Consider the following 27,202-nt stretch of genomic DNA (forward strand, 5'->3'; position numbering starts at 1 on the left):
TCATACTATCCTACAATGATTGAAATGAAATGAAATAAGTATGTGCAATTGTAGCAGACTGTTTCTGTTTTGGATTCTTTCAATTTGCGGTGTTTACGTTTTATCCATAATTTCTCCTAGAATTAATCTGTTATTAAGAATGTACTAAGTAATAAAGAAAAATCATCCATTTAATTTTATCTGCAGAAATTTTATATTTAAAATAAAAAAGAATTATTCCACATTTAAAACTTGCGTAATCCTTACAAAATGTCCAAAAAAGCTAAAGATCCGTGGGTCAGAGTTATCGACGTTTCCGATCCAGTTCTACATAAGAAAGGCTATACTTTGTATAAAGTAACTTCAAAAGTATGTATTGAATACTTGCTCTGAAAAGACTTGAAACATTTCATGAAAATTGTTTTGAGATTTGTTGATTCTTTAAAGAAAATCATTACCAGCATAAAAAAATGTTAAATTAAAAAAATGTATATAAATGTGATGTTTAATACTCAGAGAATGTTTTGTTTCCATCATATTTTTTTCTATTCGAAAATCACTATTTTTGCTACTGATATATAAGTTTTTGTTTTGTTCAATTGTGTGATATTTAATGATCTGTGTGGAGTTTTTAAAAATCTATTTGTATTTATTCTTTTACTTGTTAATGCTGATTAAATAATTATGTTTCTGTTTCAGGTATATCCTAAAAATTCCGTTGAAGCTGTATCTGAGGTAATTCTTTTGTTGTAAATATTAATTTCTTTGGTTTGAAAAGTGATTGATTGGTCAGGCAATAATATATATATATAGTAAAATTTTAAAATTTAATTTAAACTTAATTAATTTCTTAATTTTTAGCTCAATTTAGCCCATATTAACTTCATTCTAGAACATTATCTTATTTCCTGGTCCTATTCCACTTTTTCTATTTAATTAATTCAACAGAAGCATTGTAAAATTGCTGAATCAGCTAAAAGCCTAAACGTTCCCATACTCTGAGTGAAGAGACAAAACACTGCGGACTTCACAAATTCTTCTAAAAGATGCCTGTGTTTCCTTTGCTTTTTGATTGACATGCGATGAAAATCCCTATTAAAACATCACAGTATATAAGACCAAGGATAAAAGGTTTATCAGCTTTTCCCTCATTTCTTTCTGTGTTTTGTGTGTGCTCATCGCTCCTGCTTGCTCATAATGTGTGCCTCCTTCAGATGAAATAAAACAACATCAAAAAATCGAAAATCTCTTCAATGTCTTTGTATCTGCCTTTTGATTAAAAAAAATTATGTACTTATACACACACACACACAATTATATATATTGATCAAAAAGTGCCTTGAACATTAAATACCTTTTGAAAATTATTGCCTCTTTCTATGATTTATTGAAGGTTAAGAATTATTAAATCCAGTATTGCAGTATTTGCTTATTCACTTACATTTAATATTTTTATATTTTATCTTCTGTAACTGTTAGGCCAAAAGAAATTTTTTACTTTATGAATTAGTTGTATTAAAGTAACACAATATTTAATGAATCTTATTTTAAAAATCTTTTGTTCTTATAATATAAATTTTTTACAGGTTACAGTTTGGAAAAGATATAATGATTTTAAGAAACTGCACAAGGCTCTGAATACTTTGCATCAGAACCTGTATTTAAAAGAACCCTTCCCTCCATTTGCAAAAACTCATTTCTTTGGTAAGAGCTTATTTTTTAAATTTTTTTATTTAAGTGGTGCATATATTTTTGAAAATTTCTACAGCAGTTTAACCCAAATTATTCATTGACATTTCCTAATTATTTATAGGTAATAAGTACTTTTTCTGAATCTTCCATAATTTATTCTTTTGCTTGCACACAATTCATACCCTCATTGTGTGTAATAAAAAATATCTGTTATAAAAGTAATCATGCTTCCCTACCATTTTGTTTTTATTACCATAATAATATTTATAAGATGGCATGCTGAAAAAAAACAGGCATTATGAAAAAAACATTTAATATTATTTAAAACAAATAATTTGACTTAGAGCTGCTAAATTTAGCTTGAACTTTTTTTTTTCTGGATAGAAGTTACTTGTTCACTACAAAGGAATTTTTATTTGATTTTTAACTTAGAACAAAGCAAAATTTTAACATTTTTCCTAAACGGCATATGTATCATTGAACCTGGAGCATATTATTGTACAAAAATCATATTTATATAATTTTAAAATATAAAAAATTAGCTTTTTAGTGATGCTGATTTTAGTCCCTGAACATTTTTTTTTTAATTCTTAAATATATTTTATTCCAATACTTATGTTTTTTATTAGATTTATTTTTACATGTATTGTGACAATTTTAAATCTATTTTTGTGTGTGTGCTCATTTTAAAACAATTCTTACTTTTACAAAGCATTTATATTCTCACTATACATATATTCTTACTGACAATTTTTTAAATTCTTACTCATTCTTTATGGAAAAATAAAGTTTACAATATTTTCACGTTATGATATTTTAGACTAGAGGCTTGAGTCTTATATAGATCTTTATTAATCTGTTAACCTGCTTATTAATTTATATTCGATTTGTTTTGCATTGAAATATTTCATCATATCTGATTTGCACTTTAAACAATATGCTATTAACTAGTAGTAAGTTTTCTTTTTGTAGTTGTTGATCATCTGTTATAAAATTTTTATCTTTTTCTATCAGTGCTAAGTATATGTTTCTTAATTATCAATGAAGAAAAGATGGGAAAAGTCTACTTTTCCATTAGCAGGTCCAATTGTTATCAAACCTGAATCTTGACACTTACAAAATATTGCTAGCATTCACTACTGGGAGTGTTGTTTTTATGATTTGACAGTGTCTGGAGCCTTGTTAATAGGAAAGTAAACCACCACCATTCCAAATAAATGATTAAGGCTACACTACATTGAATCATGGGGGAAACTTAAGTGCTTGCTGAAGGAATTTAAATTGAAAAATCTATCCGAAGTTCCATCTAAATTAATATAATCAGTATTAACTTTGATAGTGAGCAATTTTAAAGCTGAAAATAAATTTTTGAATTGATAATTGTGTTGGTTGAATATTTCAAGAAGAAATACAGTTGAGGGCACTGTTTGGCAACAAAATCTTTTCTAGGTGATAATGAACATTACTTCTATACAGCAATAACATAAATATTTCCATATATAGGGAATGATATTGAGCTGGATTTGTTGTGATTAGGTTTTGGAAGAAATTGATAGAAGATTGATTTCAACTACATTTTATGAGAAGTTGTATCATATATTTTCAAAGTTTTTTCAACAAAATTCAGATTCAATTCACTTGCTCATTTTGCATTTTGAGAATTTATATTTCTATTATTTGCAATATCACTAATTAAATAAGTATTTTAGGTAGGTTTGATCCTGAAGTTATTGAAGAGAGAAGACAAAGTGCACTAAGATTACTTCAGTTTGCAGCCAATTGCTCACCTTTATTTACCAGTCAAGTATTTGTTAAATTTTTTGAGGTAATTTTAATAAATAAATAAGCTACATTAAATGAATAAGCTTCATTTAAAACATTAAAAAGTATATAAACTGATGCTTATTTGTCTTCAACTTTCAAAATCTGCTTTTAAGATTTTTTTTATATTTTATAGTTTTTAAATCTATAATGACAATAATATTCCTTAAAAAATATGTTTGATGTTGTGATATTATTCCTATAAAGGAACAAAACTATTTTTTTATGATATACAAAATATTCATCTTATGCACAAAACGAGTACAAACGCCGTCTGTTCTTCTCTATATTTTTATTACAATAGTTCCATTTCAATCATAAATAATTTATTTTAAAGACATGTATGGATATTTACAATATCCATACATGCCTCCAAATTAAAATATTTTTAATCCATATTTAAATATCCATAAATACTCCTAAAATTTGAAGGAAATTATTGCTGTGTTTATGACTTTTTGGCTTTTCTCATATCATCAAAGCATAGATAAGAATTTTGAGATATAATAGTAAGAAATTAAATTTGAAAGGAAATGCAAGGTGGTTTTTCTGGAAGGCATTTATAATTTAAAATGTGTGTTTATTCATTAAAATGAAAAGTTAAAATTTCTAATTAAATGAAATATTTATTGATATTATAACAGTGCTACAATGTTTAATGAGGCCATTAATTAAATGTTAAGTCCCAGTTGAAAGTGGGAAAAAAAGACACTGTGTTCAAATGCTTCTAATTAGCAATCAATCCCTTCAGTTATTGATCATAAGATGCTGACATTTTAAATTACTAATGTAGAAGTACACAGAGTTAATTTTTTGGTTTGTATAATTTAGCAAATGATTGTTACTTATTCCTTTCATCAATTTTATTACAAAATAAGTGAATTTTTATTAATTTATATTCAAATTTTGAATCTTCTCTATATGGTGTAATATTTTCTCAGTATTTTATATGATTGCTGTTCAATAAAGAATGTTCATAAATTAAATGATTAAAAAATTTCATGATTAAAAAATAAAGAACAGTCGGATTAATATTGCTTTTATAATGTGATAAATAAAGAATAGATGGTGCAGGTTCACTTTTATGATGACACTGCTTTGGCTTTGGCAACCAGTCATGTGTTATAGTTTTACTTTTGTCTAAATCAAAAGTTAATGTAACACATGATAAGCAATATACTGCTTTGAAATTTTATTTTTGCCTTAAAAAAAATTTTTTTTTCCCTTTGTAATGCTGCAGGTTTATGGGAAATGTGTCCTTCTCTAAGGCACATTAATGGTATCAAACATTTAAAGAGGGAAAATAATTGATTTTAAACAAGGATAATCTTGGTGCTCCAATGACTGTTCTAACAGATGTAAATATCAACACAGCTGTTGTAATAATCATTGAAATGCCTATTATGAAGTTTGAATTTTTCATTAGATATCACTTGTACTTTGTTCCCAGAAAAATTGCACAACTTTTGTTTGTGTTCCAAAATTGCTCATTTCCAAATAAAATGTAGATGTTTGCTTGTTATCAAATTATTTAAAACTAAAGCTATAAAATATTCCATGTTTCTTCTAAAAATTATGCTGATAAAAGTTGGCTTCATTGGGACCATTAGTAAAATAACAATGTAGTTCTATGAGAAAATCTCTTCTATTACCAACAATTAAGAAGGCAATAATAGTTGGTTCTGTTGGAAAAGTTGTCAAATCATTTTTCAATATTTGAGGAATGATGTATTAGCATTTCATACCACCAAATATTATTGTAATTGGAGGAATAGAAATGTATTGAGAACATGTTGTTGTTTCTTATGGCCCCTTGGAATGGATAAGCCCACTGTTACAAAGACAGCGATTTTAAGCCAGTGGAGGAGTGTCTCTTGTTTTTGTAGTAGTGCCATCTAGGGCTAAGAGAATGACTTAGCTACACACATGTCACAACCCGTTTTACGGGACGAACTTCATTCACGCATTTCTTTCACTCATCCACAGATTGTAATTTAGACCTGAATCAGAGAACGATCAGCCCTGATACAGTACCCCCAGAGGTATTACTCTCGGCATTTAGGATTTTGTGACCATGACAGATTTATATGTGCATCACACTAAGCACGCGGAGAATCTTTGGCTAGCGGGATTCGAACTCGCAACCTAAGGGGCGCATATTCCAATGCTCTACCAACCAGGCTATCCCGGCCCTTATTGAAAACATTCTAAGGCTATATCAATTACCAATTTTGTTGAGAATCTTTTAAAAATTAACGACATATGTATTTTCCATCATTCTTATACTCCTAACACCACCTTTTTAGCATTATGCGATTTTTTTTTTTACTTCTCCCAATTTCAAAAATTGGCTACAGTGAAAAACATTTTTTTCTTTTTTTATCATCAAAGACATTTGTAGAAGCGGTGAAAATAGTTGTAAAGAAATATTCAAAAAATACTTCTAGTATGTATTTGAAGACAAAGGACTGAAAGGTGGGATAAGGGCATTGTACATTTAATATTTTGATTCATCAACATTTGGAGGAATTGGTACTAGCAACAATTTCTTGTTAATTTATGATCATTTTTTTTATTGAACAGTTTTGTATTTTATGTATTTTGAAAAAATTGTTTTAATTTATCTAAAAAAATAGTGGCTTACATGTAGTTTTCCAGAAAAGATGCAGTAATGAAATAGTAACATTTAAATTTAGGATGGACATTATGTTGAAGATTTTAAGAAAACTGCTGAGCCAGTGGAACAGAAAACAGATAATGTTCTCCAACCACAAAAAATATTGCAATTCCCTGAAATTCAAGAACCAAAACAACTTGGAAAGGAAAGGTAGATTCTCTGAAAGACTATGAATCAGTTTAAATAATGTGATTATTGAATGCAATTTCTGTAAAGTATGATTATTACAAATCAATTTATTTTCTAAAAAATTGTGTCTTAGCTCTCATGGTTGAACATTGAATTTTTATTTCGCCTTTGTCATCTTTCTTTGATCACAAATTTTCTAGGTCCATTGTGTATACAAATGTGGGTACATATTAAATTTGCTATTCAGAATCAATTGTTTTTACATTGATTTAAGGTTTGAAGGGCCTGCTCAGGTACATTTGACCATAGTTTAAAGGATGAAATTTCTCTTGTGTAGTTCCCAAAAGAAATGCTTAGCTAACCTAGCTAAATTATACTTTTTTTTTCCTTATGCTGCATAATGATTTTTATAGAGTATAATTTTTGATAAAACAATGCAACATTAATGTAAAGAAATAATTATTTGTATGTTCTTGTTTTTTGAAAGTATCATATATATACAGGTGTTTTTTTTTTTTTTTTTTTTTTTTTTTTTTAACTGATGGTACTCAAGAGACCTCTGTAGCTTGAATTATTAGCCGCAAAATCACCAAATTTTGTACGGTGACTATTGACAATATGGGAAAAAGGAATCTGCGAGAAAAAAAATTAGTTCAAAAAAGTTGCCGATAGAGGGAAATGTGGCGCTTTTGATCTATTTTCTTTTTTAATTTCACTGCACGATAAAATTTTTAAAAGCTACAGTAAACAGATAAATGAATAACAAAGAAGTAATTTTACCACAAATATGCTTTATTTGGAAAAATAACTAATGTAAATGGTTGCAAATTTAAAAAAAAAAAAAAAGAGGAGATTCTATTTGATTTTCTTTTTATTCTTTGTTCTTTTGTTTTTATTCAGTAGAATCGCTTTCCCAGGGAAGACATCGGCTATTTTCAATATGACTTCCGTTTTCTTCGATTAAGCATTGCATTCTGTACACCATACTCTCTACGGCTGAATGCAACATTTCAGGGGGCATGTTCATAACAGCCCGTGTTATGTTTTCCTTTAAAACTGATAAGTGCGAGACTCCACCAAGATAAAACTTCGATTTTAAATAGCCCCACAGAAAAAAGGCACATGGGGTTAGATCTGGGGAGCGAGATGGCCATGCAACACGAAAACAGCGACTAATGATTCTATAAAGGGATGGCGCAACAGTTGCTGGACGGATGTACCAATATGTGGTGGTGCTCCATCCTGCATAAAGACAATTTTATCTAAGCATTGCCTTTGCTGAAATTGTGGGATAACAAAACTACTCAGCATATCATGATATCTTTGAGCATTTGCAGAACAGGTCTGCTGTCCTGTTTGAGTAATAATCTCAAAAAAGTATGATCCAATCATAAAAATCTGCTGTAAAACCACACCAAACAGTTGCTTTTTGAGAATGGAGTGGGATTTCTTGAAATGCATGAGGTTGTCCAAATTCTAGAATTCTGAGTGTTAACAGTCCCATTCAAATAAAAATAGATCTCATCACCCCAGAGAATTGTCGGGGCCAAGTCTCGTCAACCTCCATCCTGGCAAGAAATGTCGGAGCAAAGGTTAATCAAAGGTCATAATCTGTAGGTTTTAATTCATACAAAAGGCTAATTTTATATGGATAAAATTGAAGGAATTTTCTTAAAACTTTCCATACTGTTGAAGCACTAACATCCAGTTGTCGGACAACTCAATGTGAAATGCTGTTAAAAGTAGTGCTCATCTTATTTCTTTCAACGATTGCAATCGCAACATATGTCATCGTATCTTCCGATACCAGTTTCCGTCCTCTACCAAGCCAAGTTGCGAAAAAAACTGTTTCTTTTTTTCTTTTTTTTTTCCAAATTTCTTAATGATTGCTTTTACTGCATTAATTGATAGAAGTCCTTTATGTAAATTGTTTCGACTTCTAAATTCCGAAGAGTGGCCGCTGCATTGGATTGATTAAGATAAAAGAGCTTCACAAGTAATGCACGCTATGCTAAAGTGAGGTCCATTTTACAAATCAACTGATACTTGAAAGGATTTTGAAAGCCCCGCTTCTTTTTTATAACTCAAAATACTGGCGTTAGTGCCAACTACGTAATTGGGATTTTGCATTTTACATTTTTCTCCATGTTGTATGCAAATTTTTCCCTGTCTGAAAGTGTGAAGCGCCACATTTTACCCTATCGGCGACTTTTGGAACTTTTTTTTTGTGTGTGGATTCCTTTTTTCCATGTCACCAATAGTCCCATACAAAATCTGGTGGCTTTGGGGCTTCAAACTACGGAGGTCTCTGAGTACCGTTAGTTAAAAAAAAAACACTGTGTGTGTGTGTGTGTGTGTGTGTGTGTGTGTGTGTGTGTGTGTGTGTGTGTGTGTGTGTGTGTGTGTGTGTGTGTGTGTGTGTGTAAGTTGTAAGCAATAAAGAGAGATGTTAAAAAAATGCAGAAATATTACCTTTCACAATCGGGAAGGGGGGGGCAGTTGATAGATGATAAATTAGCAGTATATCTCACAAAAATTTCAAACAGATATTACAAATACAGGAACAATTTATTACCTCTGTATGTTATCAAATTTAATTCCTCCTTTTTAGAATTTGATTGAAAAAATAACATATTAAATGTTAACCCTTGGCATAGTCTAACATATTGTAGTTCATGGAAAGAAGGCTGTTGGAGACAGTAATGAAAGTCGTAATAAATTATTTTTTTAAATGAACTAAAATTTTATGCAAATGTTATGTCTTTCAATGTTTGCAAATCAGAAAACGGGGGGAAAAAACATGTTTGTAAGAAACATATTTTTCTTATGTGTTTAAAATACATTGAAAAATATAATCTAAATCTTATTAGATTTTTAATTTAGAAATTCATTCTTATATAACTAGACCGTTTGAATTCATCATTTGGAACAGATGTAGTTTTAATATGTTACTAGTTTTGCATAAATAATAAATTGGATTATAACATACCTTCCTTGCTTATCTTCGCTACTCTTCTGAACTAAGCAATTTATCTTTAAACTATAGTTGCTTCATTTCTTTATTTACCTTAATGGTCTCCCTACTTTTTGACATGATAATTTGGAATCCATTAGCAATTTGAAGGGAAATAACCAACTAGTGGATTTCAACCAAATTTAATTTTAATAAATGCCTATTATACTATGAGCACAGATATTAATACACCTATTTAAAATAAAATTAATTCAGGAAAGTAAGTATATATTGCTCAGTATCAAAAACAACACACTTAGATATGAAATACTATCTTATTTAAATAATATTGTATTGAAGAGCATATAAAGTCTTCTTCAAAAATAAATTCTTTCTAAAAGATTAGATTTAAAAAAACTGAATATAGTAATAATAATACGAAGATGAGACATTAAGACAATATTGTACATAAATGTAGTTATAATTCAATGCACAACCAGTTGTAACAGGATCTAACTGTCAAAGAATTAATTAATCTTAAAAAGTTTCAAGTATTTTTTTTTCATCCTCTTAATTTAAATATTTGTGCTTTACAATTGTTCCAAAAAGGCTTTAGTAGTAAGTATAAATACAGTACACTCCCGATTATCCGCGGAATTGGGTGGCGCGGCCGCCGCGGATAACAAAAATCGCGGATAATCCGAAAAAAGCTGAAAACGGGTATAGCAAAAGAGAAAACAGTCATTCCAACTTTGAAAAATCGTTTTATGTGCAATAAAACGTAAAATAAACAACAAGAAATCTTTAACTAACACTTAATATTTTAGTATATCACTCAAAACTAACCTAAAATGCATTTTGTTAATGAAACCAGAAAAGTTCTTTCTACTTACGAGCGGCGTCAAGGATACACAGAAAAATTAATACATATGTAAATTAATACATATGTAATACATATTACTCATCAGAGGGGAAAGTTCCGAGAAGGCCTGGGATATTTTTGCCATAAATAAGCACGATGTTAGCAAATTTAACGTTTCACTCAGTTTTGTGAACATTTTAATTTTCTTTGCTTTACGCTTGTACAAAGAAAAAAAAATAAAATAAAACCTTTGTGTGGCAGGCGCGGATAATCGGGAGTCTACTGTATTACATAATGAAATAATCACTTCTTATCGAAAACGCAGTAAATATATATAACTTCACTCTTTTGATTGGCCAAAAAATTTGAAATATTTAGTAGCTTCAAAAACTTATGTGTTCTGCTTTAAGAAAGAATATTATGTGATGAGCATGCACTCCAGGCAGTCAGTTGTGAAGTACCAAACTGTAGAGACAAAACACTATTCGCTTGCATACTTTGAATAAACATTTCAAGTTGACAAACATTTGGAAAGCCAGAAATATTGATGAGCAATTGTATATGAAATCTGATTTGCTACTCTTGCATTTTAATAAAGAAATTACAAGTGTGCTTTTGAAAGAAAAGAAACAGGAAAACACAACTTAACTGTGTCTGTGAAAGTAAATTAATTATTGAAGCATTTTGTCATTTTCATCAATCAAATTATCTACATCAGAGGAAACTTGGATGATCTACATCAGAGGAAACTTTTGACTTGAACAAAATATTTTAACTTGGTTAATTAATAAAAAACATCAAGCTGACCTCACCAGCTTTTAATTCATTAGCTTTTGTTTAACAGTTGTTTGAATGTTATTTTAATAATTCATTGTATTGATTTACATGCTATTTTAAAATTTATATGTTGTAACATTTCATAATAATAATATTGCTATAGTAATGAAATTCATTTTATCAGCAATGCCAATCAAGATAATGGATATCCAGAACCTGTTCCAGCATTGGGTGGAATATGGCAACATCACCAACTTCCTGATGCTATCAGTTTGGGATCCCATGGCACAGATGATGATGATGACCGCACTACTTTCACCGATGATGATAGTGTTGTATCTAGACCGTCACTCAATTTAGCAGAATTTGATCCATTACTTCAGAGTAGAAGTGATATATTAGGACTTAATAATTCAGAAAATCAAGACAATTTATGCAATAGTTGGTTATTAACTGCCTTGCAGTCTTGTAGCAGTGCTGATAATGAAAGAGACCTTGAAACTATATTAGAATTCCCTACACCTTTCGGAGACTGTGAAATTCCTGAAGATTGCACTCAAATTAGGAATGACAGCCATTCTGAAAGAGAAAATAATACAGGTTAGTAACAATAGCTTTATATTTGTGGTGTGTTTGGCATCATTTCATTTTAAAGGGTTCAAAATTTATAACAAATATCACTCTTTTATTATAGACTAACTGATATGCCTGTTGTTGTTGAGGAGGAAATTATTTTTAGGTTTCTTTTTATTTATAATATAATTAACTACTTAATTAATCATCATAAAAACTTCATGAAACATTTCTTATTCTTCTGCATTTGCAAACAAATAAGTATGCTTATAGATGTATGTATATGTATGCTTCAAATATGTATTGCCTAAAAAATTATTTTATCAGAAGGTTGGGTTATTATAGATAAAATTAACTATTAAATAATTTAATATAATTCTCATATGTTAAAATAAAGAGAGAGAGAGAGACAAATAAATAAAATTATTTTAAATGATACCATATTTTCACTTAATAGAATTGACAATAATAAAAATAAAATTATCTTTTATGTGTACAGAAATGTGATTTTTTAATTAACCATTTACTTAATTATCATAAACTTTTCACTAAAATCTTCTTTATACTTCACGATATTTCTGAGCAAAATTTTGTGATTTATGGATTAATTTAGATTTATATAGCCTATAAGCTATTTATGTGTGAATTTCCCTTTTATTTATATATACCAATATGTGCAAAATCTTGATAGTTATTCTTAAAAATGTTACATTAATATCATAAAATCCTGTTTAATTTTCAAAATTAATGAAAATTTTAATTCATTAACTCCTAAATTAATAATGACAAATTGCAAATTTTTAAAGTTTCTTATTTACATAGTTTTTATCTATCCAGATTTATATATTCTTCTTAAAACTGTATAGCCTTTAATTAGATAATATGGGAGAAAGTGTTTTAGAAGAGACATGTAACACACTGTGTATGACTTTTTTACTATCTTAAAATAGTTTTATTATCAGATTAATATTTATGAAATTATTGTTATTCTGCTTTATTTTAATATAAATCTACTCAAGATTAAGAATTACTTTATACCTGTGTTTCCTAAACATTTCTTGATTCAAATTTTATTTTTTTGCAGATGTTAAAGAAAATCATTTTACATTTGATTCTCCAACACCTGTAGCTGAAGAACCATCATATATTTCAGAATTTGATCCCTTAACAAATAAAAACAATTTCTCTGTGGAAGAAGATGATTATTTTTATGATAGGTTTGCAATGACACCAAATTCTTATAAAAAAGACTCTGTTAGACGTCCTTCTTATGTTGAGCAGTCCTCAAAATATATTGAAACAGCACAACAAGCTGAAACTGGTGGTCAATATCAAGAGGCATTTGAAATGTATAAGAAAGCTATTGATTCACTTTTGCATGGATACCAAAGTAAAAACTTTTATCTTTTTAATATCTTTTCTTTAACTTGATATATCTTATATTTGAATAAGTTAATTTTTACAATTAATTCTTTACTCACTCTCAGATTATAACAGTGCAGTTTTTTAATATTTTCAGAATATAATTAGCAATAGATTGCCTGATTTGTTTAATTTTTGAGCAATTACTTTGTGAAGAATTGAAGAATAAATTATTATCTTAATTTATTCTTTATGAAGGTGCTCTGAAATATATTACATACTAAATATAAAAATAGTATAAATAAAACTATGTTCATACTTTTTTTAGAATGTTAAAACAGAGAAAAAAATATTTTTTTAGTTATAAATTTTGAGATCATAAAAAAAATATATATCAGAAAACTGTGAGACACTGAAAACTTTTTGATTTCGAATCTAAACCACAATGAATAATAAAATAGAAAAATCTTAAAGGATCATTAATAGCTATAATATATTAGGAAAATGATTCAAGCTCCAATGTATTTAGAGCAATTATATCAGCATGTCATGCTTTTACAATTTTTACTTAGACTCCCAGATTTTTGATTAAAAAATAATTTACTACATTTTAGAAGAAAAAAAATTAAAATCCTTATTTTATATTTATTACCTTGACTTTCTTTATATTTTTGTTTAATATGCTTTTATTTTCTTGCATTAGTATTGTTTTCAAAAAAAATGTGAATTTAACTTCTAATAAATATTATTTCTCATTTATAGAAGATAAGAATCCAGATTTAAAAGATTTAGTTAAAAAGAGAATAATGCTTTATCTTGTGAAAGCTGAAGAATTGTATGAAACTAAGCTTCCTAAAACAAATTTGAATGAAAAGCTTACTATGGTAAATAGTTTTTCAGTTCTTATATTTGTAAATTTACTTTCAGTTGACTTAACAATTGTATAAAATATGATACCATTTTTAATCCAGATAATGAATATATATAATTTTCATTGTAATATTGATATTTCATCTTAATATTTTTATGTATCACTGATTACGCATATCAAAAAAATTTATAAGTGTAGCATTGTAAAATATTCATTTGTATTAAACTTTTCGAACATTATTACCAGAGGAATATCTAGTCTTTTGATCTGTTTTTTATTTCTTGTCTACTTAGTATCTACATCTGTATCTCTTTTTAAATATATCTAGCCATCTTTATAGTTTTAATTTCATTTATTGATTTTAAAAGAATAAAGTAATATAAATTTGCTATCCTTTTATCCTGTCTAAACAAGATTTCAGTAACTAAATTCTGCTACCATTTTAATTTTGATTTATGCAGACTAAATTAGTTCTTTATTGCTGCCACCAGATTATTGCTATCAATAGAACAATAAATTAGTTGAAAATATTGGTTATTGGTTTGAAATAATTTAGTTATGTATAATTTCTTTAATGTAACATTTTATGATAAATAAAAATGGAAATCCATCCTTGATATTTCATGATAAAATTTCAAAACAGGATTTAATTTTTTTGAAGCAAAGCCTTTAGTTTGCATGCAATGCATATACTCTGCATTTGCTGATTTCTAAATTGTTTGAGATAGGCATATGTTTCTAGGTGGAAAAATTCTTTAAATAACATAATAAATCAATTTTATGCTGTTTGAATCAAATGTTTTGTTGAAAAAGTTACTAAGTCTACATTTTTGTATAATCTCTTGATTTTATTAGTCATATTTAGCAAAATATTCTTGTCACATTCACATTTTAAACAAAAACGGTACCAAAACTCCACATTTAAAATCGATTAATAAAACTTTAAATATCATTATTTAAGACTGTTTAAATGGTCAGCTTGAAGAGCACTTGCCCATGAATGAACTGTGCTTCCTCTGATAAATTGTTGACTGACTTAAAAGAATGAAATTCAAAGATTCGCAATTCAATCAGTTTTGACAGTGAATCTTCCTTGTTTTATATAAAATATTAGTATCTCCAGAATATTTTACTAGATATGAACTGCATAAAAATTTAGATTTAGTAATTTTTTCAGCTGTATGTTTAATAATTCAAAACATTTTTCAAATTGGAACCTATCTCTAAAATTTTAAAAATCATTATTTAGGTTGTGATTAGAGTTTCATCTTTAGGGTATGATTTGAGAATTTTGTTTGATGTTTTAGTTTCTCTGATTCTTCATTGCATCCAATTCATGTATCATAAATTTTACAAGAAATGTATTTCTTTTGATAAATGTCATTGTTATGTATCATCGTCAAATGTGCATTACATTACCAAGATATTGCGCTAAATTCAAAGTAATACTTTTTTTAAAAACCATGGCAAAAGTTTTCATCCCCTAATCATTGCATGGTTTTAAATGATGTCATTATTTCATCAGGAATTTAGTTTCATATTTTTCTGTCATCTTGACAATTTTTAGAATGAAAATACTATTATAATTTTAATATATTAACTAAAAGACAAAATTTTATTGATATTTTGAAATGATTTTAGAAAATTCATTCTCATAGTCAAAAATCATTCTTAAAAAGCTACATAATCAAATATTTATGTATTATTTTATCGTTAGATTAAATGCCAGTTGTTTTGATTTTTTAAAATGATAGAGATTGTTAAACTTAGATTATACATTTGAATTATAATAAGAGAATTGAAGATAATAGTCACTTTATACCATTATATTCTCTTCATCTCAAAACTCCTTTTTGTTCCTTCAGACTGCCACTTCTATCCAAGTACTGATGTTATTAGTAAAGATTTGTTTACCTAAATAAAGTTGAGGAGCAGAATTTAAAAATAGTTGTTAAATGGAATGTTCCTCTCATGGTTAAAACATTAGCTGTGTGCTACAGTCATTCCTTCTGACTGATCATTATGTAATTTTACAGGAAGTCATTTAAAATAGCTTGCTTTTATATCTGTAGATGTAATAAGCAAAAATGTTTTTTTTTTCATTGAGTTGCTTATAGTGATCAAAACTATTATGGAAATGCTAATTTTGATTGTAAGTGTAACAAAAAGTTTATTTCATTTTTCTAATTATTTAATACATATTTATTTGTAATCATTAAAATGTTGTATTTTCAACAATTCTTACCTTATTTGAATTAAAAACCTAACAAATTAAGATTTTGCTTGGATCAATTTATTATATATTTTGCCATGTATTTCACATCAGATTAAAAAAATTAATTAATTGCTTACTTTATATCTCTAGGTCAATCCAATGTTTTATTCTCCAGTGAAAATAAATACAAAATTACAAGGATCTGTTCAAGAACTGAGTAAATATAAAGTACTAGGTATATTAAGTAAAGTTCTACTTGTGTTAGATGTTTCTACAGATAAAACATTTGTTGTAAAGGTAAATATTATGTTACAAAGTAATAACGTGCAAATATCTTATTCAATAATTTATAATTATATTATTATTTATAATACTAAATTCAATCATGTATGGTTAACGCTTTTTTCTCTAACTTTTTTACCCAATTTTTGATTAAAAAAATTATTGATATGAATACTTAAAATGATCATAGAAATTTAAAAGCATAGCTTTAATTATTTGCAATTTTGAATATTTAATCAAGCACATCTTAGATTTTTTATCAGTTTTTTTTATGCATGAATTAATACAAAAAAAAATTTGTTTCATTTTTTTTTTCAGACTTTATATAAAAGTCCCAATCCTCAAAATAATGGTGCAGCTCAAATAGTTCCTCAGAATGTGCCTTTTATGGTGAAGTTGTATCGAATATATGAAACGGATTATGCTCTGTTTCTTATCTTGGAATATGCTACAGGAGGCCGTCTTTGGGATTATGTGAGCTCATTTGTCCAGAGAAGTCCTCTTTCTCCTAATAATGATGTCACATGTTTGTTTGTGGAATCTAAAGCAAAAGTTGAACTTTGTAATATATATTCTGGTAAAAAAGTAGCAGATGGAAATACTACTGAAAATGTGAATACTAATAATTCTGTTGACTCTGATCTTACTCCTTCAGAAAAGTGTCCCTCAAGTTATGTAGCATTATTTAAAAAATATGCAGATATTGTTGATAATGAAGAAACTGTTTCTCTTGCAAAATATCACAAATTGCAACCTGTGCCTTCTAAGAATTCAAAGAAATCTTCAAAGATTTCTGCCTCACATGAAATCCAAAATGACATTAATACAGTAAGTTCAATTTTAATATCGCAATGAAATTTATATTTGTAATTCTTAATAATATTGCAAAGTATTGTGAATTAAAGTAAATATATTTATATGTGTGTCATGTTGGATTTTTTTTTTTTTTTTTTTATTCTTAAAATTAATTCTTTTATTCATCACTTAAATTCAAATGTAAAAAAAAAAAGTTTGTTTTAAAAAGTCAAAGTAAATGAATATTGCCATACATTTTAAGTTCTTGATTGACTAATTACTGTAAAGAAATCCAATAAATTGCAGTTCTAGAACATAATTTTTTTAATAAAATGTTGCAGTTGAAAATGCATTCTAAAAATATTATGTGGAAAAAAAAAGATGCCTCTCTTAACATGTAGATTGTGAAAGCACATTAGTTTGGAAGAAAATAAAAATTTTTTGTTCATTTATTTTATAATTTCAGGTTAGTTTAATTAGCATTAAAAATGGCAGATAGTTATTCTTTTTTTCCCCCTATATTTTAAAATTAAGTAATCATATCTTCTTCTACCAGGTTACTTTTCTGTTAAAATTTATTCTTTGTATTCTTGCTTTTACTAATTTAATTCTGTGCAATGTTAATTTCTTGGTTGTAATAACTGTAGTTTATGGTCATATACATACTTTGATTTGTAGATATTAATTCACGATTTTTTAAATCATAAAATTCTTATTAAATTTCAGAATATCAGATAAAAAACACAAATTTATAGTGCACATTAGATTTTTTTGTTCATGTCATTGATAAGTTTTTAACTTTTTTTATAAGCAGCATGCTTTTCAATACAGGAATCAATGGCTACAAATGAGTGAAATCATTGTTGATTCTGTTTCTTATTTCTATTGTATTTAATTAGGCATACTCAATGTTTATTTCATTTATTGATTAAAATGAAAATTAATATGCTTTAATATTATTCATAGCTAATATTTTTATTCATTATAAGACCATCTAAAAAAAAACTAATTTTCATATGAAATGTAAGTTAACAGTAAATACAGTAAATAATCATAACTTAGAAAATTACTAAAATTATATATATATATATATATATATATAATGTTCTGCTTTATTTTTAATAATGTGCATTATGAACTTGTATGTACCATAATGTCTTTCAGCAAATGAGCCTTCTACAGCCCCAAAAGAGTATCTGCAACCGTTTATCATCATCGACTGGTAGCTTAGAAACAACATATTGCCAAAAAGCAACCAATCTTGAATTGTTAAATGCACTGGATGAAGCAGCAACACGAGTAACATCTAAGAGCTATTTACCTGAGTCGTGCATTATTACTTGGGCAGCAGAAATAATCCTTGCTTTTGAGTCATTACATGATTTAGGAATAATTTGGACGTAAGTCAATTATAAAAACACACTTGTTAATATTTTTTTAATCTTATTTTATTAATAATTATATTATTTTTAAAGAATCTCTTCATCATTAAAAATTGATCTTCCTTTTTCAGAGATTTCCATCCAGACAATATTTTATTGGGAAAAGAAGGTACAGTAAATGTAATTGTCTTCTGTATATTTTTGTGCAGTTTATTTTATTTTTAATCATTCTTCTCTTTCCAATTCTTCTTTAAAAGTTATTTACAGTCTTTTCTAAGTTTTCATTATTAATTTTTGATACTTTTCTTAAATTATAAATTTTATTTCTATTTGCAAGCTGCTATTTTTTTAATAGGATCATAAATTAAATACTTAAATCATCACAGACTTTATTGATTTTATATTAAAACATTTTACTCAATAAATAGATTTTTTCCCCCTTTCACCTAGGTCATATTTTGCTTACTTATCAAAGTCAGTTTAATAATGTTGATTTTGTGATCAATGAAAGTGCCAAAGAAAATTTGTTTTGTGCCCCAGGTAAGTGAATAAAATTTTCTTGCATATGCATTGCAAACGCAAATTTTCCTTTTAATGTACATAAATATATTTTATATATGAAGAAGGTCATATGTCTGAAGCTTAATTCCATGAAAAATTCATCTTTTATATGCATTTAATGCATGTTAAATCTTGGAATCAAATATCCTGCTACTGGTGTAGTTTGGAGGGGGAGATGGGAAGTTTGGAAAAGCTCAATTTGGTCTTTATCCTCCATTGAAAAATATAAAATTCATCATAAAACCATTCTTGAGTAATTACTGTTAAACAAAATGTTTATTTATATGAATTAAATTGACCCAAATATTCCCACCAATAGAATTAGTTTTTATTTCACTTGTTAATGTATGTTGATTATTTTGAATTATTCTGTGTATCTTTTTTTAAATAAAAAAATTAATGTAGTTTCTTATTTCTGAAATAGTGGAAGGTCTTGAAATGTAAATTGAGTAGTAAGATCCATTTTTATGCTATCAAAAGATAAATTACTTTTGAAAAAGTTAGATTATAAAGTTTTGACTTGAACATTTATTGATGGCTTAAAAAGTCCATGAAAATTTCTATGAACTAACACTGTAATTCATTATGAGATTAACTTTACAAAGTATTTTTCATCAAAGAGTTTTTTTATTATTTACTTCTTTGGATGATTTAAAGTTTTTAAAAGTATTTATTCATTATTTGAAACTATAAATATTAATTATTATAAACACCAAATGATTTGTATTCATGATGATTAGTGTTTTATGCAAAATAGGAATTTTCTTTATTTAGTTTTAATCTTGTTTGTTATGGGCATTCAGAATAATGCATCCATCCAATATTTAAAATGGATTTTCATTATAGATATTTCTTTAAAAATTCATTTGCAATTTAAGGAATTTAACAAAATTCATTTCATTTATATGTATGTTAGACTTTGTTTCGAAGGCATTATAAAACATTTTGCAGTTTTAGGAAGCTGCCTTTATTATTTGCCAAAAATTTCATAGTTGCTTGTATATTTTAAATAGAGAGAGATATTTTTCCCCTTTAATCAACTCTAATTTTATCAATATGTTGATTAGAAGTTGGAAGTTTGCAACCTGTAACACCCGACTGTGACTGGTGGAGTCTCGGTGCTGTTTTGTTTGAGTTATTCATGAGCCAGGTAAATATTTTATTTTACTGAAATCTTACAATGAATGTTATTTTTAACACAAAAAAATAACAGTATGTTTTTAACAAAAATGATTATCTCAGCAAAATAGCTCACCTGAATTGCTTTTCCTGATTTTATAATATTTAAATAATTATGGGTGAATATCCCATAATTATCCCAATAATTATGGGTGAATACTTCTTCAGGGTATGTAGTATAATGAAAAGAGTTTAAAATGTCCTTAAATTTGAAACCAAGTTTTCAGTACCTTAAAAGTGCTTAATTTTCTTGAGAGATGCGAAAAAAGTTTTTTTTTCCCCACATGCTGAATACAATAATTCAAAAGTGTGATCATAAAGGCTTGTTTACTGAATGTATCAAGAAAGAAACCCAACTAAAGGGGGGGGGGGGAAATCAGTGAAGGAATCCAGGGTGAATTAGATCCAGGGGTTCCAGCACATATTAAGATAATGCTTGGTGGGCCTTTTTTCCACTCACTAAGCGTTATTTTCTTCAACAATGTGTATTGCCATTTATTAAAATGCTAGAATAGTGATCCAGAAAAGGCAGTATGAAATACCATAGTTATTGCGATTCAAAAAATGTCCGCATTTTAATTTTTAAGTGTTATAAAAAGTGAAGAATTTATTTAAGTTATGCCTGGTAAGTATATGTTTAACTTTTCATGTGATTTTAAAGAAAAATACGCAGATTGATCACGCAATTTAAAATAAGAATACAGCTGGATGAATTTAGTGCACCAAAGAGATACATCAAATATGGGAGAAGTTGCTATAAAAGAATTTACAGTGAAGTTTCTTTATAGTATGTTGCATATTCGATCATATTTCTCTCAGGGTTGCCATAGCACCAAGAGAACTAAAAAAAAATACAATTAATTAAAAATCATCTAAAAAAATGGAGAATGCAGTGAAATTTGAAAATTTCTATTAAAACTGGGAAAACACATGGAATTTTAAGTTTCTTATTCTTTTTTTTTTTTTCTTTTTCTTCTTCTTCTACTTTTTTTTCCCCATCTAAAAATTTCCAATCTTTGAATATTGCAAGAATAATAATCATTGACATAGCACCAAAAACAAAACAATTGTGCAATCCCAGAAATTCGTCCCTTTTCTACTCATTCCCCTGTTTTTCTATGTAAATATAGATCAGTTTTAATTTCGATTTCAGAGACAGTTGTTCTCTTTTCATGAGATTCTCAGACTGCAGCTAATGAAGATGTGCGAGACTGCTATAACTACTTGATATATTAGAATAATTTCACTTGCGGAAATAGCAGCATTCAATCTATGCACGCATCACGGTTGTATGCAATCACTACCCGTGAGTTTATTGAATGGTTCATTTATTAACCCTTATGTTCATTTTGTATAGTATACCATACATACAACTTTATAAAAATATACTATCACTATAAAATATATTTGTATATATTTTATATATAAATGTATATATATATTTATATATAAAATATACTACCACTATAAAATAAATTTGTATAGTTCTTCAAAAAACCATCTTGCCACGATAAGGGTTAATTGAGAAATTGAGAGCTTATTCGAAATAGATTAGACTTTTTTTAAAACAATAGGCTACTCAAAATCCGTTTGTTTAATACAGATTGGACAGATAAAAATATGAACCTTATTTGGCTGAATGGTTTAGAAGTTCTATATAATCTGTTTGCTGGGTACTGTTCACTTATAAGAAAATAATAAGGGAAAACGGATACTTATTAGTCATGCTAAAAGAGGGAAAAAATACAAAATTGTATGCCAATTCAAAAAAAAAATTATAATTGATATTAGACGTTGTATCTGAAAAGAATACAAGGAGATATTTTGCCATGTTCGTAAACGTCAATTTTGATCTCCGAAAATATTCCGATTTCGAACTATGGGCCTCAAAAACTTGTTGCTTCACATTCGCCCTTTAATGCATTCATTGATATATTGGAAATATTTCCGCATATGTTCAATAATAGTGAAATAGCCAAAAAGAAAGTACTTTGTTTTGTACATTATTTATTACGGATCAGCTCTTTTTTCCCAACAATCTCTTAAGAAATCATTAAACAGCTAAAAAAAAATGTAAACGTAGCTTTGAAACACATTTCACAATCAAATGGATCTTATTGTAAGGTATTTGTTTGTATCAAACAATAGAACCTCTACAAGGTATTGAAATTCAATATTCTCAAGGCATACCACTTATTTCAAGTTTGCACATGCGGTTACCTTTTACAAATTTGTATGGATAAACAAAATGTAAATTTAAAATTTTGAAAACATGTCAAAGAAGAAATTCTGTGTGAAAATGACTGTACAATTTTAGATCAGATACTTGTAGACTACACATAATCCACTGAGCTTATGAGTGTAAACATAAGTCTACTGAATGGAAAGTAGCTGTTACTCTAAGAGCACTATATAAAATATTTAAAGATAGACCTGCTAGACTTGCCCATTTCTTTAAAGTTATTGGTTCTTCTGAATTTTCATTGAAGTCCTGTTCTCTCCGCTGGGTATAAAATATCATTGTTTGTGGAAGTACTCTAAAAGTTTGTGACAACATAAATACATAAATTTCAATTTTAAAAAATCTTTTCTTTGATTTGCCATGAGGGATAATATTATAAATGCCTGTCAGGGTAAATTGATTCTTTCTAAAATAAGTTTCTTATATTGCTAATATTCTTCAGCTATTTCTTTAAAAAATTCAGACATCTGAACCAATGGTATCTTTTTTTTGTGTTAAACATTTAATGAAAAACATTGTCAAAAGCAGCGTAATGGAAGAAGCAAAAACATTAGTTGCTTATTTTTGATTGTCCTAAAAATCTAAGGCTGGAAAAAATACCGATATTAGAATAATGACTACAGGTTATTTGTTTACTAGTGAAGCTACTAAAACTGGAAGAAAAAAAAAAGAGCTCTTTAGCAAAGTGTTTTATATTTATGAAGAATACTATAAAAGAGTACAGTACTAATGATACATAAAACTTTTTTATGATTTTTTTTCTTTTTATTGTTTTGCGTTTTTCAATAATATTATGTTTTACAGTCTCTTATATCCTGTCATCCCACTGGAATAACAAGACATACAATTTTAAATTTTCCTAATGAAATAAGTTCAGATGCCAAAAATTTTATTTCTAAAGTAAGTAATTTTACTATATTAAATTAATTTTTTTTTACATTTTATGTCCATAATAAATACAAACAAAATATATATATAAATTTTAAAAGTTATGCAAAAGGCCTATCTTTTTGTCTATTTGCATTCTATATTTTAACAGGTATATCTTGCATATGCTAAAATGTAGAAGTGCTAAATAAAAAATAAAAAAGGATACTTTACTGAGCACTCTCCTGTAGTTGAATTAGTCTGATATGTTGCATTAGCATTATGTTGTTAAATCCTTAATGTTATGTTTTACACTGTAGTTTTTTTTTTTATAATAATAAATGGAGTATATATCTCAAATATCATGATTTAATTTCATTTATTTATAAGCAGCATAATTTATTATAATATTAATGGTAATTATTTATTAATATTTTTATAAATAGCTCATTACTTTAATTAATTTTTAATTTATCAATAAATACAAAAATGAGCATTTATTTTTATTATTATATTCCATTTTTGAGAGGGGGTTTCTAATCAAATTATTTAACTTTCTCTAATAATTTTACTCTTTTCGTGGGACTGTGATTATTTTTATGTTAAAAAAAGTACTTGAATGAAAATTTATAATTTATTTTATATTTTTTTATAGATAATCTACAATATTATTGCAACTAAATTAGATTTCATATATATAAAAGAATGCTAATGTTCTGATAGTGATTTTTGTTATTTTAGTTGTTGCAATACAATCCCACTGAAAGGCTTGGATCTGGAATTTATGGAGTGGAAGAAATAAAAAGTCATCCCATTTTCCGTGATATTGATTGGAAATCTCTACAGACTGATAACAACCAGAGATGACTTATGTTTTAGAATTGTTACAATTTCCTTTTTTTTTTACTATTGGAAATGCTGTTTGTTTAGAGACAAGTTTACATTTTTGTAAATGCTTTTTTACATTCCACTCCTTTATAAAGAGGGATCCTTGTTCCAAATCAGTGGTGGTTCGTCCATCGGGGCTGTAGAACAGCAGCACACCCTGGTATTACTTTAAGTCATGTTTTTTTTTTATTATTATTATTGAAATTCCTTACTTTTGCATTCTGAGAGTTCATTGCTCTTTGCTTATTTTATCACTCTGAGAGTTCGATAATTAATACAGAAATGGGGGAAAGCAATAAAAATGTAAAATCGAAACAGAAAATGAATCAGCAAATAAAAGAAATACAGGTTAAGATTATCTGCTCAACAGCCCATTGCGCACATAATTAATTGTTTGTTTTGAAGATAAACACAATTTTTTCTTCAATTTAATTTCGAGGAACAAAAGCTGCAGAAGACATGGTTTAAAATTCAACCAAGTGTTGTTAAGTTTTTTTTTTTTTTTCCAAAAATGTATTTTTGTTTTTATTATTATTATTTTCTTTAGCTTAAACAAAAACTTTCTATTTGATCGAATTTTCGTTTTTCTTTTGTTAAAGGTTATTCCAAAATGGTATTCGTTGATCTTAAATGTTATTTAGAATGAAATTTTTTATGGGAAATCATTTGTTGTAGATTATTAAATGTAAAAAATGATAAATATTGTAAATCAATTATTTTATCTTATTTCATGTACTCTTTTTTTATGAGGATTATCAAAATAATTGGTTCAAGATAATTGCGAAGGAGAAGTTTTGATATTCACTTCAGCATTCACACGACAAAACTACAAGAAATTTATATCATTATGCTTGAAATAAAAAAAAATTATATATTGTTTTGAAATGAAAAATTTATGGTACTTATAAATCAAGTAGCAATTAAAAAAAATTGCAATTTCTTAAAAAATATTTTTTGCAGCACTGATAATTTCTGAACTGACGAGCTGCCACTGTTCCAGATGGGATGTATTCCAATTTTAAACACACAATATTTGTTGGATAATTGATGTTTTGTGCAATATAATTTTTAAATTATGTTTTAAATTACCTTCATGTACAAATTTAAATATAATGATTTAATAATATTTGTAAATTTTTATTGTTCACTATATAAGGAAGTCTTCTAAAGTGGTAGAGTGTACATATATAAGTTTATTTTAATTTATACAAATATATAACATTCGAATATGAACTTTTTTATATGTTACACATTATAAAAGCATTATACATAGTTTGACAGAAATGCCTAGTTAGACATATAGGCATATTTTTGTATTTAATGTTTTTGTTTTAAAAAATTATTATGAAGATGTGTTTATGTGTCGTAATAAAAAAAATTATCTTATTTTTTTTTGTTTACTTTCTTTCAATTCTTAAAAATATATTGATGATTACAAATGAAATTTTAAAAAAATAAATAACTGCTTATTACTTATAATGCCAAGTATTTTATTATTCGTACATTATGTGTTGTAATGATTATGAATATTCTTTTTAATTAATAATAGATGCTTACTTATAATAAGCTCTTAAATCATTCTAAATGTTTTACTCTTATAAAATTAATTTGCTGATTCTCCTTTAAATTCAAAAATATCAGCTGATATTCTACTATAAAAAAATTGGGGAGTAGTCTCCCTGAAACTTTCTCACATACTCTCCAATTATCCACCATCCTCCACGTAAAATTGTGAACCTTGGAAAAGTCTTCGAATACCTTGCATAGCATTAATAAACAATAATGAACATAGATCTTTGACTTGAATCTAGCATTTTTACTGAATATATTGCAAGAAAATGTTACTTTGGGCGCCTAGGTGACGGTGAAAGACGAACATTTGACACAAAACTAAAGGTGTAGTCACAAGATAATAAACCGAATTGCATGGATATAAAGCTTGGCGTTTATGAGTTATCCCATTTATGTATAAGCATGCAAAAATACAGACCGATAAACAATCTATCATTTGATGGATCTGGTTCAAAATTTGATTGTCTATAATTTAGATGCTAAATCTGTATATTAAATTTTATTTACCTGGCTCTTTGCATTATGTAGTTTTGAAATTCATTTGTATATGAACAGACAGTCTTCCTCTGTATGTATTTCTTTTAAGATTTGACAGAAATCTACAAATGTGGTCGTTATTCCATTTGCCAAAATTCAGCCGTCCAGCTCAAAGTGTTTTTGCGTTATCATGTTCACTTAAGGCATATAATGACAAAAATGTGTTTTCCGTACAGGGAGGTCCGAAGCGTGAAAATTCGCCAAAATGTCGAGTTCAAATTTTTTTTAGTAGAGATATTTTCTGTCTGCTTATTGGTTATAGTTCATGTAGTAAAACATTGACAGATGCTATCGCCTCTCTTTTGCAATATGATTTGCAAAGACGAGTTATTTTATTGTAGCCATATAAAATTTATCTAGTAAAACATAGACAAATACTATTGCTACTGTTTTGTTATATGATTGGCCTGGTATTAAGATCTTAGCTTTGGAACCAAAGGTTCTAGCTTCGAAACCTGATTCCATCAAAGAACCGTCGTATGAGTGAATCTGGTGCACATTAAATCCGTCAAGGCCAAATGTTCTCCTGCTGATGTGGTGTGGAAGTTTGAAGAGGAAAGTGCGAGCTCAGTGCCGTCCTCGTCATTCGACCGCAGTTGAAAATTACAAACCCTAGTGTTGTTTTAAAAAACTGGAAGTTAAAATAACTAAACTAAATTTTGCAATAAAACCTGTTAAGAGTTGTTTAGCTGTTACCAATTCAAATGAAATCAACATAAGCTAATAGTGTAATTAAACTGTAAATGGAAATTAGATTTACTTAACAGTAAAATTTGTTTGTTTGTTTTTTCCTTTGCGATCTAATTGATTAAACTACAAATATTTCTTTAATAAAATATTACGGACTGCAATTTGAGACAAAATGTAAATGATCTTCGCTGCTGCTCTCGTGGTAGCTGTTTTGCCATTTGTTAAATTGTTACAACCTGAAAAAATATCTTAAGCATAGCAACTTTTGAAGACCTTCATAAACGTTTTGTCTAGCA

The 27,202-nt window shown here is 27.4% G+C and overlaps 1 protein-coding gene across 2 annotated transcripts; it reads left to right on the forward strand.

The window, feature by feature from the left end:
• Positions 1-44: 44 nt before the first annotated feature.
• LOC129984615 (ribosomal protein S6 kinase delta-1-like) lies at positions 45-25,495 on the forward strand. 2 transcript variants are annotated; one of them, XM_056094538.1, is made up of 16 exons: positions 45-348; positions 679-714; positions 1,566-1,683; positions 3,381-3,496; positions 6,189-6,319; positions 11,075-11,490; positions 12,548-12,853; positions 13,588-13,709; positions 16,062-16,208; positions 16,512-17,021; positions 18,153-18,388; positions 18,502-18,539; positions 18,821-18,910; positions 19,999-20,081; positions 23,157-23,252; positions 23,961-25,495. In XM_056094538.1, exons 1-16 carry the CDS (start codon positions 250-252, stop codon positions 24,084-24,086), a joined length of 2,670 nt encoding a protein of 889 aa, XP_055950513.1. In that variant the 5' UTR covers positions 45-249; the 3' UTR covers positions 24,087-25,495. The 2 variants fall into 2 exon arrangements, 1 of the variants encoding a protein (XP_055950513.1); XR_008785509.1 differs by lacking the exon at positions 23,961-25,495 and having other exon boundaries at positions 18,502-18,550; positions 23,157-23,212.
• Positions 25,496-27,202: the final 1,707 nt, after the last annotated feature.

The sequence above is a fragment of the Argiope bruennichi genome, chromosome 9 (assembly GCF_947563725.1).
Source record: "Argiope bruennichi chromosome 9, qqArgBrue1.1, whole genome shotgun sequence".
Taxonomy (NCBI): domain Eukaryota; kingdom Metazoa; phylum Arthropoda; class Arachnida; order Araneae; family Araneidae; genus Argiope; species Argiope bruennichi.

What these genes read in the sequence shown, in the direction of transcription:
- LOC129984615 (XM_056094538.1), top strand. Translation starts at nt 250, where the DNA reads ATGTCCAAAAAAGCTAAAGATCCGTGGGTCAGAGTTATCGACGTTTCC. An exon ending in TATTTTATTGGGAAAAGAAG is followed by an intron (nt 18,540 to 18,820) that starts GTACAGTAAATG and finishes CCTTTCACCTAG; the next exon opens with GTCATATTTTGCTTACTTAT. An exon ending in TTGAGTTATTCATGAGCCAG is followed by an intron (nt 20,082 to 23,156) that starts GTAAATATTTTA and finishes TATGTTTTACAG; the next exon opens with TCTCTTATATCCTGTCATCC.